The 14,193-nt window shown below is 38.9% G+C and overlaps 1 protein-coding gene across 1 annotated transcript in view; it reads left to right on the forward strand.

Moving 5' to 3' along the window:
* LOC126455722 (dynein axonemal heavy chain 3) overlaps positions 1 to 14,193 on the forward strand; it is a 1,249,696-nt gene that overhangs the window by 1,119,626 nt on the left and 115,877 nt on the right. Inside the window, exon 64 of the mRNA XM_050091491.1 lies at positions 593 to 752. Coding sequence (XP_049947448.1) covers positions 593 to 752 — 160 coding nt within the window. The remainder of the gene's footprint in view (positions 1 to 592; positions 753 to 14,193) is intronic.

The following is a 14,193-nucleotide window of genomic DNA, read 5'->3' on the forward strand; positions in this document are numbered from 1 at the left end:
TACTTCCCAGTCCCATCAACTGAACAGAGCAGCCACAGCTTGCACTGTATGCGCTGGCGCATTGTTGTGCAAAATGATGGGTAGTTTGCACAGAAAGTGTCGCCTCTCCTTTGGCATAGCTGGACGCAGGTTATGCTCCAAAAATGAATAGTAGTACTATGCACTGACGGTATGCCATGGAGGAATGTAACGCTTTAGGATAACTCCATCACAGTCTTACACAAGAACCACCATAACTTTAGACTGCTCCATTCACACCATCAACAGAACAGGCTCTACTAATGGTATACTATGCCTTCCACATTGCTGGCAACTGGTTCTACACAATGCTGGTGACTACTTTGAAGGACAGTAACAGGTGCAAACACGTAACTCTTTTGTATCCATTGTGAATAAATAGTTGCCACTATTTAAGTTCCAACCCTTGTATTATGTCAGTGCTGAGGAACAGTTGTTTTTTTTATTGTCAAGATACCATTGTTTTCTATGTTTTTGCTTTAGTTATTGATAATTTCTGTGCAATAGCCAAAGAGGATTTTGATATGGTTGCAGAATCATAAACTTATTCATTTTGAATTTTTATGCATTGTAGGTATGCGTTTTCCAGCAGTGGACTCTATTATGTTCCACAGGACACCTCTATTGAGGGATGTTTGGAATACATACGCACTTTACCTCTCATTACATCACCTGAAGTTTATGGTCTGCATGATAATGCAGACATTACTAAAGATAACAATGAAACATCACAGGTAAGTCTGTGTATTCAGTAACTGTATAATTTTATTACACTGCAAATTCATTTAGTCACTTTTAAAGTACACTGGTTTCAAAATTCTGTATTCTGGATTGTAATCTACCTCTCATTTTGTCCTCAGTCCAAACTTTGCAGAAAATTCTCTTTCTTATCATTAAATTCTTCATGTTTATGGTCATAGCATCTGTAGTTGCTTGAATGGATTCTAATTCCATAATTGTAGACACACATAAAAATTTTAAATATCTTCAGTAACTCAGCTTCAGTTTTTTTTTTTTTTTTTTTTAATAAAAACATAGAAATGTTGAAAGGTTAAATGAGACCTGTTCCACTGTATATGTTGAAGTGTTCCCTGTGTCTGAAGTATTGTGCAGTTCATACTGAGTGTGCTGTTATCCTTAAACTCTGAACTGCTGCCTCTTAAAGTACTGTTCAGACAAAAAGTTTAGTTATTCTTCATGTGGACTTCTTCACCATTGCAACTTCTCCTGTGCTAGAATCTTGAAGCCTTAACCAATTCTCAACTCTCACTACCAAAAAGAATTGAAAGCTCTTCTGTTATATGCAATTATATTGCATCATAAGGCAACGTGTAGTTTACAGTTTGGAAGCGTATATTGATCTGAAATTCACAAACCACTTCCCTGAGACATGACGTCACAGCACAGTATAACTATCCACCCAGCAGTTACCAGAACGCTCAGCAATACTGCCGCTGTTGACCCATCTTGGAGACGCATGGCGCCCATCAGAGCCAGTGTACATGCACAAATGACACAAATTCCCAGCAGTTGCAATTCAAAGCAAATTAACTAATAACGAGTCCTATCACTGTGGCAATTATCATTTGTTGGTCCAGTAGACACACGTATCACATTGCTTTACCATAAATCATATGTTACACTATATATCCATATCTTTAGACAGATAACATCATTGCAATGCTGTTAAATAAAAAAATAGGCAATATTTGTCGTTTAAAACACGCTTCAGCATTATAAAATTAAAGTAGTGACAATTTGCCTCTTTAGTTTCTCCACTACATTCTTCATGAACTACAAGCCATCCACGTATAGTCTGTGTACTAAGTACTAATCCCTTTTCTGTCCTATACTAAGCCTTAGTAGCCCTTAACTAAGCCCTCTACACATAAAACAGAAAGTACAGGCACAAAAACTAACAGTTTGCTTACTACTCCCCTCCCCCCTGTCCACCCGCTGTCTGACAAAACTGCACACTGTAGTTGTGATGCTGTGCTGCACAAAGGTTGATAATGTTGGCACCACTTTCCAGATGAGGTCTACAAATACTTCTGATGCCATCCATATAATCCGAACTTAGACTTTGTGCTGTGTGGCGTAGTCCTAAAAATTTTGTGAGAATAAACTATTTGTATTTTGTTTCCATTTTTCTATTTTTCTATATGTATGGACTAACCACAAAAAGGACTGGTAAATCCATTGTACCTGTACTTAATACTCAAATTAGTTGTCATATCAGCTCCCTTACCATCTCATTGTAATTTTCGTATGACATTTAAAGTCACAATTTGACATTAGATAAGGTAAAAAAGTAAATAGCTAAATCTGTCTCTGCCATTTTTGTAAGTAATCCTTCTAATAAGTATTGAAACTAAGTCACTTCTACAGGGTGGTTATAATTAAACTGACAGTGTTCTGAGTGCTGTAGTGTGGGCTGTACACATCGCAGAATCCTCAGCACCATAAGTATGTTCATTATTGGTGCACTCGTGGGGGATGTGTGAGAGGAAAATAATAATAATAATAATAATAATAGTTCCACTTTCCACTATCAGGTGATGATGTGATGCTGTAAGCTGTCAAGATAAGGCTTGGATGCTGGAAGAGGGCAGGAACAATCAAACGTGTGATAACAGTGCTTTCATTGCAATGTGTATTCAGCACAATCTCTCGAATCAGCAACATACTCCATCCGTAACAGGGCATGGTTGACAGTTGCTCACAGCGTATCAGCGTATCTGGTAAATTAGAGCAATATGTTATTGTATGCTATCCTTCAGATCAGGAAGAGTCTGGATACATCCCTGATAAACACGATCTTTCAGATATCCCCACAAACAGATGTCACACAGATTTAGCTCAGATGATCTGTAAGGCCGTATGTTTATAAAATTCATGATATGAATATAATAGAGGGAAACATTCCACGTGGGAAAAATATATCTAAAAACAAAGATGATGTAACTTACCAAACGAAAGTGTGTCTATCAACATGCCAGCGCTTTCGTTTGGTAAGTTACATCATCTTTGTTTTTAGATATGTTTATAAAATTCCCTAGAGAAGATGAGATCATTACCAAAAGTTTCTCAATTCAAATCTTTCGTCTGGCAAGCTACATGTTTTGTCATCACATCTTGCATTAAAATACCACTGTGGACACAGCTGTGTTCTTGCAAAGCTGGAATCATGTATTGCACGAGTAGGTCCTTATAACGTGCAGATGTCACTGTACACTTAACATGCCCATGTGGTGTCATCTTCTCAAAGATATGTGAACCGAGAATGAAGGAGCTCATGAAACCACAAAGACATATAAACTGAGTGCAGGGAATGTTCCTGCACGACATGTGGAAGAGTAGAACTCCATATGCGATAGTTCTGTACATTCACAACACCATGCAGAGTAAAATGTGCCTTATCCATCCGAAGAAGTTTCTCTGGCCACATGTCATCCTTTTCCATGTATGTCAACATAAAAATGGCAAAGTCATAGCATTTTACCATATCTTGGGACTTAATTGGTGCACATTCTGAATTTCCTAGGGGTACCAGAGTAAAATGTGCCACAAAGTTTTTTGAACTGTTGACCACAGGAGAGACAATTCTCATGACACAGCTCGAGCACTGGCTGTGGAATTTGAGGTGTGTGCTGCACGGCCGGCTATAGCTACAGAAACTTCATCGACAACTGCCATGTGAATGAACCACCTTCCTCTCCCTGCTGCACCACCTAATTGACCTGTTTCTTCAATTTTTTGGTGATATTCTGTAACACATTTATTGACACAGCATCTCTTTGTAGCCGTATCTGTTGGCAATGTTCCTCCAATGCATTGCTGCTATTGTGATAAAACAAATATACTAGCAGTGTGAGGTCTCTCTCCTCAATATCCATTGTATCTTGAATGGAAAACTTCAATTTTCTTAACATGTTACCAAGAGTCACACCAGAAAAGAAATCAGAACATGTTGCCAAGTGACAAACAGCACACTGACATCAAAACAGGAAACATCTCATATTCTGACTTCTTACAGTGCCATATTTTCAACTTGGGGCAGAAAGTGGAACTATTAGTTTTTTCAGCATACTCTACAAGTGCACTAATTAATAACCATTCCTACAATGTTTCAGCATCCTCTGATGTGTACAGCTCACACTGCAGTGCTCGGAACACTTGTCAGTTTAATTGTAACCAGCTGGTACTTAATCTCATGAAAGTATCAGGCATGTCATGTGAGTTAACACTGGTAGTTAATAGACGTCTGAAGTCTACACAGTTCTATTGAAACTGTTGATTGAACTGTGCCACATAGGTGTTCCGCCAGTTTAATAGTAACTATGTATTTGAAGCGAGTAATCTTTCTCAGATAGACTTATTGCAAACATCCTCTAATAAAAGAGATATATTAACCAGTAACATAATACTTGGCAGAAAATTCTGCTCAACTAGATAGTCATTATGTTCCACCAGAGTTGTGAAGTGGAACATTAAATGATGACATCACTTAAATCTTTATGTTGTTCTAAAATATTTAAACTGATATTTGTGTCTCAATTTTCCTTTGATTCTGTATTATAGCTTTGTCGTGGGAAGTATTTTATTGATTTATTACAAAATCAGACAGTTCAGCTATATCAGAATGTAACTCACTGGGTTTATTTATTGTGGTAGATTCTATCTCTAAAATGTCCAGTACTAAAATGCTATTACTTGTTGCTAGCTTTTCTTTAACATTACACTTAACATTAAATTAGTATCAGGTTGTCTTATATTTTTAAATGAATATTTGACTACCGCTATTACTTTTTCAATTGTTGCATCTGTTCTTGAGGAGTGGATCAATAGTGTTTTCCAAAGTATCTTTAGTTTTACCTGTTTATCCCAAAGCTTCTGGAATTCTGTTTGTGTCCTACCAGTGTTGGTTCAGAAATGAGACATCAATCTATTCCTGTACCTTTTGTTTAGTTAAATCATTAACATGCTCTTCCAAACCACAAGAGTAGAGCCTAAGATTGCAGACCCATCTGGAACTTTATTTTACTGTGATACATTTAATCTGATTTCCATGCCTGATATTTGTTTATATACCTCATTAAATTCCTGTTTAGTGAAATCTGTAATCTGTTTGAAATCCTTATTTACATCATAGCATTGTTCATTAACTTGATTTGTAAGTCACACTGTTTAATCACCTCAGTATGTACTCCCCAGTTAAAGGTGACAGCTGATGGTAACTTACATGCTTGTTTATTTATTTCCAACTCTTCTTTGTGAGAATCACTACTACCCTGGTCAAGTTTCTGGTATGTAACTTGATTCTTTAACTTGATTCTTAATTCATCACCTTGACTCTTTAAGTCTTCTACCAAGTCAGCATTATTGCTATCTATTCTAGTATTAAATTTGGACCTTTACTTGTTACCCTGGGCTTTCATACTTGCTTTAGTAGTATCTAAGCTTTTATTAACTTATTGAAACTGTGTGTTAAAATGATAATGATGTATACCAAAACAGTGAATTAAATTATAACTGTGCCAGGATTTCAACACGGGTCTCATATGTATTAGGCAGAAGCGCTAGACATTACACCACATTGGCATTACGGTTATGATAACTGCACATATTACCCTAGTACATTTCCCTCTCTGATACAACATACAAATTCCGACTCGTGGCTCACCCCATTACTATTCACCTTTTAAACTTGCATCACTATTCCCAAGGCTCTCCAGTATTGAAATAGCACCTTAGCAATTAGTGAAATGGGATTAGTCGTGCATGTACATCAGGCATAGGTAATATATTAATTGTATACAGTTGATGTTACTGAGACATATTGAGTCTCACCTTTATCTATGATATGGACAAGGGTAGCAGGTGTGGTAGCTGCAGTGACAGGCTAGTGCATCTGCCTATTGACAGGAGACCCAGGTTTGAATCCCAGCACTGGTACAAACTTTAATTCATTTTTTCCACCTACATCATTACTGTAGATCAAGGTGAGACTCAGTATGTCTCAGGGACATCAACTGTATGTGATTATGTGCATTAAATGTTCTGAAAATTTCTTCTAGGCATTGCCCCATACTCCTAATCAGTAAGGGCATATAGCGACAGTGATAATAAGTTTATAATTAATTTTTTCCCACCAATAATTGTTAGAACTTGGATGACTTCATTAGTATCTTTTTTGGAAAACAAAATCAACTTCAACTGCATGACCCATGCACTGTCACCAAACAAAAATCAATTTGGTCCCAATACAGCTCATCAAATTCAGTACAGCTGCCTGCTGCATCACAAAGCTACTAGAACTGTGTTACACAAACTCAGTGAGACTGCACTATCATTTCTAGATGAGCAGATAATGCTGATGCTGTTAGTTATCATGTGTCATATTTACAGATCTGACAAAACAGCAGTAGCTCTTTGAAGTTGCTGTCGACTATCATCTGACTCGTGGATTCCTGTGACATAACCAATCTCAAATGATTTGAATATTATTCACTGATAAAGCAATTCTTCTTAATTCTCTTTAACTGTAGTACTCATAATGGGTTGTGCACTAAAAGATAATTTTGACTGCTAACCCAGTTGCTATAGACATTTGTCAGTGCAATCTTCATTCAGAATTGTTAATTTCCTCCTGATGTTTTAATATTTCTTCTTGTACAAGTTTTATTCTATTTCCAACACAAAAGTATTGTGGTTTCTGCAACAGGTACCAGAATTCAGTTACAATATCATAAGTAAGGCAACACTTATTTACAATTTGTGACCATATATTGATCTGACAGTTTTGTACAGTGTAAACAACAGAATGGCTCTTCTTTTTTCTTCTCTGATGTAAGTGCGATTGTTGTGGCATTTGATAGCACACTCCTTTTCTCTGAGCCAGGATGTCAACTGCCCAGCCAACGAGTACGTGATTGCATAGCCACTTCTCAGATATTCGCAGCATCTGTCAGGACCAGTATGCATTCACAAATGATACAACTTCCAAACACGTTACAATTCCAAACAAATTAACTAGTGCCAAGCATGGTGATCATCATTTGTCGACCAGTAATTGTTGGATAACACTTCACTTTACTAAAAGTGATGTTAAACCACACCTTTTAAAGTGGTGCTCTTCCTTCGCCTCAGATATTGTTGATATCCATAATTTTAGTTTGTTGTTTAAACTTTACATATATGACAACACTATGGAATGCTGCTCACCACAGGGAGGTGCTGTTGAGTGACACATTGCTAGATGTTATTCTGCCATCACACAAAGTCCTTCGTCAGACAGACAACAAAACTCACAAACATTCACGCGAGCACAACTTATAGCTTCACGGATACAGTAGTTCTGGGCACTAAAAGCCAACTGTGTCTGCATCTGAGCAACAATTTCAGCCTTTGCTGGGGCAGAAAATGGGGATACAGAGGAGTTTTGGGGCCAGTGGGGGTGTGCAGGGATGTGGTGTGGACAGGATACTGAGCTGCTGGGTGCAGCATTGTGGTGCTGTGGCTGGGGTGGGGTGGAACAAAGGGGAGGAGAGATAATTAGAGAAAGCGAAAGGCCTATGCAGTGTGACAGAAAAGAATTCGTGTGTTGGGATGGAGTGGTAGCCGGTATGGGGACAGTGGCATTTGGAGATTAGGAACTGGCAAACTTCGAGCTGAGGGTGTTATGTGACTGAATGATAAGTTGTGGGGAAAGTTCTTACCTTGCAGTTCAGAAAATCTGGCACTTGTAGAAAGAATCCAGATGAGATAGGCTACGAAGCAGTCAAAGTCGAGCACATAGTGCCAGGCAGCATGCTCGGCAGCTGTGTATTCCAGCCGTCTCTCGGGCACAGTTTGGCGGTGGCCATTGGTGCAGACAGGCCACCCACGTAGGATGCAGCACAGGGGTTACAACTAAGTCAGTAGAAAAATGGGATAAGGGCGTTGGGAGTAGGGGTGGAAAGGGATGGACAAGGATATTACATAGATTGGATGTCCCTGTGGGATGTCCCTGTGGGATGGGTGGGAGGACGCTCATTAGAGGCCACGGCCAGAGATGGTCAAAACCTTGTAGCAGGATGTGATTCAGTTACTGCAGTCCTGGGTGGTACTGAGTGATGAGAGGAGAGCTCCTGTGTGGCTGGACTGTACTTACGTGAGGGAGGGAAGATGATGATGCGCAGTTCCCCTCATTGATCAGTTAATTATCTGGTTGCCTGGGGCAACAGAACAATTTGACAATAATTTGTAACATAAAATAATTTTTTTCTACTCAGCAATTTTCATTCAGTGATCTTTATTACCACTCTATAGATAATTCTCCTTTCCTTTCTCACTTTTCTTGATATCCATACATTTGTAATGCAATATGAGTTTCTGCTACTTTTACAACAATAATCTGGCCCTATGCCCTGCACTAGGATGCCACAAACATAGTGTTCTAATTTGTCGTTATTCCATGCAGATTCTTTATTACTTCCTTATATTTTTCAGTCATACCCTCAAGAGACTTGTCATTTGTAAAAACTTGACACTGTATTTATAATTTTTGTTGAATAATATATTGACTCATTTCGCATTAAGAAGCTGTATATTGATGTTAACAGTATACATCATCATATGTATGATGTTGAACTTCTCTCAGTATCAGCATCCCACACAAAAACTCGTAATAGAATGAATCGGTATGAATGTAAGTTTTCATTTGTCATTTTCTGAACATCATTAATATTATACGAGGTCTATTCAGAAAGTTCCATAACTCTGTCTACAATTTTTTTTCTAGTCTTACCATTTACATGTTGTCCATGGTCTCCCTCAAAATACTCTCCTACACACTTGATACAAAGCTTCCAGTGTCATTTCCACTTCCAGAATCAGTCTTTGTACAACTGTTTCTGGATCAGGAGAAGCTTCATCTGTGAATTTTCTTTCATCTCATCTATGGTTGCAGATCTTTGTCCTTTCAATGGGGTTTTTAACTTCGGAAATAAAAACATGTCCACAGTGACCAGGTCTGGAGAATACGGAGGATGAGGCAGCACAGTGATTTCACTTTTGCGCAATAGTCATGCACCGACAGGGATGAATGTTTGGGTCCATTAACTTGATGCGTCATCAAGATCATCATCAGTGTTCGCTGGTTTTCACATGGTAGTTCTCCAGGCTGTCCAGTCTCCTGCCATCCTCTTCAGGTCTGCATAGTTTCCTCTTCCCTTTATGTCGTCTATCATCTTGTATCTCCAACTTCCTCTCAGTCTTCTTCCACAAACCAATCCTTCCAAATCATCTGCTAGCAAGCACTCCCTTCTCAATGGATGTCCCAACCAGTTCTTTTTCCTTTCTCTTACAACCTTCAGCAGACATCTTCTCTCACCAACCCATTCCAATACTTTGTCATTATTCACTCTTTCCATCCAGCTTATTCTCTCCATTCTCCTCCACATCCACATCTCAAATGCTTCTAAACTCAGCATCCATGTTTCTGCCCCATATAGTGCCACACTCCGGACAAAACATTTACCTACCCTTTTCATTAGTTCTTTATCTAATTTACCACATAAGAGTCTCCTCTTTCTGTTGAATGCCTCCTTCTCTATGGCAATTCGAGTTTTCACCTCCTGGTGACATCTCACTTCTTCAGTTATTGTGCTTCCAAGATATTTAAATGCACTTATTTGGCTAATGATAGATTGTCCTATTTTAATATTGGACAGTCTGCGTCTTGTACTGATGACCAATCTCTTTGTTTTTGCTGTGTTTATTTGCACCCCATATTCCACACAAGCTTCGTTCAGATCTTTCAGCATGTTATTCACTGTCCTCTCACTTTCTGCCACTAATACCATGTCATCAGCAAATCTTATACATTCTATTCTCTTTCCACCAATACATATTCCACTTTTCCCATCTAAGCTTTTTGCAATAATCTCTTCAAGGTATACGTTAAACAACAGCGGCGAAAGGCAACAACCTTGTCCAACACCTCTTCCAATGCTGCTTCCTTCTGACATTTCATTTCCAATCCTTATCCTTACTTTCGGGTGTAAATACAGATTCTGTATCAGTCGTCTCTCTCTCCAATCTACTCCTTTCCTCTTCAAAATATCCATCAGCTTGTTCCACTGAACTCTGTCAAAAGTCTTTTCTAAATCTATATAAACAGCAAAGATTTCTCTACCTTTTTCCATATATCTTTCCCCTATAGTTCTTAGCTGGCCAATAGCATCTCTTGTTCCTTTTCCTCTTCTAAATTCGAACTGCTCCTCTACAATCCCTCTATCCAGTTTGCCATATAGCCTTCTATTCAACACTCTCAGCAAAACTTTAGCTGCATGAGAAATTAGACTGATGGTCCGGTGCTCTTCACATTTTTTAGTGTTTCTCTTTTTCTCTATTGGTATCATAACTGTTGTAAGGAAGTCCTCAGGCCATTCCCCTTTGTCATCTATCTCGTTACAGAGGTAGACTATTTCTTTTCTTTCCTTGTTTCCCAGACTCTTCAGCAGTTCTGCTGGCAAATAATCAATTCCACATGCCTTCCTATTCTTCATCTCCTTCAGCGCCTTTTCTACTTCTGCTTCCAAGATGGTAAAACCCTTTCCATCTTCCAGAACATATTGCTCCTCTTCAACCTTAATTTCTGCCATCTGTTCAAAACCTCCTGTGTTTCTTCTGCTATTTCCATATTATTCCTCTTTCTTTTACGTTCAAAAACTATCTCACTAGCCAGTCTATACATCCTTTCATACTTTCCATCTTTCTCCATTTTCTCTATTTCGTCACATTTCTGTTTCATCCATTTTTCTCTTGCTTCTTCAGTTTCTCTTCTTAATTCATTATTCAGTTTCCTGTACCTCTTTTTCCCTTCTTCAGTTTCTACACTTTTCCACTTTCTCCACTCTTCCATCTTTTTCAACATGTTTTCTGTTATCCATTCTTTCCTGGTGCTTTGGGATACTCTAATTCCTAGTACTTCTTTGGCTGAGTCCATGAGTCCTTCCCTCATTTTTATCCATTTGTCATTAACACTTTCATCAACACTACCTCTTTGCCATCTTTCCATAAATCTGTTATCCAAATCTGATACCTTTCCTACCTCTTTGAGTCTTTCTATATTTAGCCTTTCCTTTGCTTTACCTCTCCAGACTTTTTTCAACTTCACTTGTATTTCTCCCATTACTAAGGCGTGGTCTGAATTTATATCTGCTCCTGGATAAGCTTTAGCATTCTTCAAACAGTTGCTAAACCTTTTTTGTATCAGGATGTAGTCCAACTGATATCTTTCCCTATTCAAATTTGATATCCATGTGTAACGTCTCCTTTTGTGGTGTTCAAATAATGTGTTGCCCAGTGCTAATGCATTTTCTTCACAGAAACTAATTAGTCATTCACCTCTCTCATTTCTTATTCCTAATCCAAATTTTCCTACTGCATCTTCATCTCTTCCTTCACCCATCACTGCATTCCAGTCCCCCATGATGATAACGCAGGCATTTCTATTTTCTTTCTCGATGAGTTCTTGTATTTTCTCATAACATTCTTCCACTTCCTCACCTCTATGCTGGCTGGTTGGCATATATACCTGTTAATACCAAATCTTTTGAACTACCCTTCAGTCGTATCATCATCAGTCTTCCATCAATATATTGTACCTTCATTACCCTATTTTTCAACTTTTGCCCTATTCATATTCCTACTCTGTTTTCACCACTCTTGATTTCCCCTGAGTAAAAGAGCTTATAATCTCCACTTTCTATCTCCCCATTCTCTCCCCCTCTCATTTCACACAAACCAGGAGCATCTAATCTGTTCCTTTTCATCTCCTGTTTTGCCTTCTCTAGCTTTGCTGCTTGCAGTAGTGTCCTCACATTCCATGTTCTAATCCGTATCTTTCTTCCCTTCACTGTCCCTTTCTTCCTTTCAAATACATCTACGCTCAATGTGTTCCCCCCCGGAGATCCGAATGAGGGGAAGTTTTAACTCCGGAATCTTCCACATGATGAGACATACTATGTACTGCTTGGAAATGTAATGTGTTAGTTTCCCGTTACTTTCCACATAGGCAGTAGGATGCGCAGCCTAAATTCAGCCGCTCACCATGAGCCAGACACTGTCTGTAGCCACCCCTCTGGGGTTCAGTAGCTACTTGTACTCTTTTTATACCCAAACAGAAAAGGTGCCTCATTCCGCCAGCTCCACCGGAACGAAGTCCATCTTCTCCACCTTCGCTGCCGTTGAGGTCTTCACCGTATCCCTGCCGAGGGGCCCTCACGAGGTACTATCACCTGGGCTAGGTGGATCGAGGTTTTTTAACGAGGTGTTACTCCTCCCCCTCCTCCTTTCTTAACTGGGCTTGTGACCGGCTACGGTGGAGTTTATCTCGATGCAAGAGTCAGCAATTGTCTCGTCACATTTCTGGCCGTTCCCTTCTTACATTTTCTAGCAGGCATCTCGACACATCTCGATAGTACCATCAATTAACCATTTGTCCCTATGGCATGAATTTATAATGAACTAATCCTTCAAAGTCAAAGAAAACTGTCAGCATTGCTATGACATTTGACCTGACCTGGGAAGCATTTTTTGGTATTTTAGAACCTTTCCTGACCTATTGTGAAGATTGAACATTGGTCTCAACATCATTACCGTAGACCCACGTCTCATCACCAGTTACAATTCTCTTAAGGAACATCTCGTTCTCATTTGCGCGATCCAAAAGCTCTTCACAAGTTGCGAGGCGAAGGTCTTCCTGGCCTCGACTCGTGAGCCTTTTGACTTCGCAGCAGCACAATGTATTCCGAGATGCTGTGTCTAGATTTCATGACATGATCCAACTGAAATGTTACATTCTTCTGCAATCTTTTGTATAGTCAGTCTTTGATTGGCATGCAGAACTTCACTGATGTTCCTGACACGAGCACCGTCAGCAGATGCTGAAGGGCATCCTGAATGAGGCTCATCTTTAACTTCCGTTGCCCATATGTAAACGGTGGGAGTCATTCATAACACCAAGTATGGTTTAAGAACGCATTACCATAGGCTTCCTACACCATTTGGTGTGTCTCTGTAAAGGTTTCCTCAAATTTAATGCACGCGTATTGCTCCTCTAACTCTGGCATCTTGGAATTGGCAGACTGTATGACAAATCATTCTGCTCAATACAGCACTGAACAGTAACTAACAGACACAGAACAATAAAACTTCTGGCAGTTACACATTAAATACAGGTGCATGCAGGAGTGCCAGCCACATTTCACTCCAACACACCATTCTCATGAAATTATGAATGTACTGGAATTTTTTGAACAGACCTCATGTATCTTCTTAGGGCTTCTGAACCCCTTCAAAGTAGTTTGTCAATCCTCACAACTTATATATTCACACACTAGCAGGTATTTCCTCTCCCAAAGTTGCCACACTCACCGTCCTGCTCGAAGACACTCGTCGTGCCTCGGTAAATTACGCCGCGTCCAATATAAAATAATGGGCCCGCACACTATCTGTAATCCCGACTACTATACCTTCATGTACAGTTGTCATTCACGAGAGTCATTTATCAGTAAGAAGACAGAAGGATACAAGTCACTCCTCTGGAGTGCTATGTAACATTACAATGTTTATTATTTCCCTCAGTCAACCAAAAGTAACTTTTTTTTTTTCTCTTCGTTGTTCATTTCCTTACGTTCATCTCAAATACGAATATTTAGTGTCATATATTAGCTAGAAATAGTAACTTCATTGCAAGAAATATCTGTTTTGCTGCTAGTGTGTTGGATTTTTTACACTCTTTTTTAGATAATCGGCTACTGCAGGCTGCTTCTGTGTAATTTATCGACAACAAATTGTGATTAGTGGTAATCTACAAACACCAGCTATTATGGGAATTACTTCTAGATTACTTTATTTTTCTTAATTGTGTGTTGTATTAAGAGAAAAACAGTTACTTTGAAAAAACTTCAGATGCTTCTCTTTTATTACTCAGCTTTTGTTTTTGTCTGTTTAAGATATGCAGAGTTTACATCCTTGAGACCAGAAATTTGATAAATAATGGGAGCTGTGAGCGAAATATTCTCTTACATTACTTTTGAAAATCCGATCATCATTATCATCCATAAATTATGGGAGTGGCTAACAAAGTATTCTCTTACTTTACTTTTGAAAATCCGATTATCATTA

This window comes from Schistocerca serialis, chromosome 2 (genome assembly GCF_023864345.2).
Source record: "Schistocerca serialis cubense isolate TAMUIC-IGC-003099 chromosome 2, iqSchSeri2.2, whole genome shotgun sequence".
Taxonomy (NCBI): domain Eukaryota; kingdom Metazoa; phylum Arthropoda; class Insecta; order Orthoptera; family Acrididae; genus Schistocerca; species Schistocerca serialis.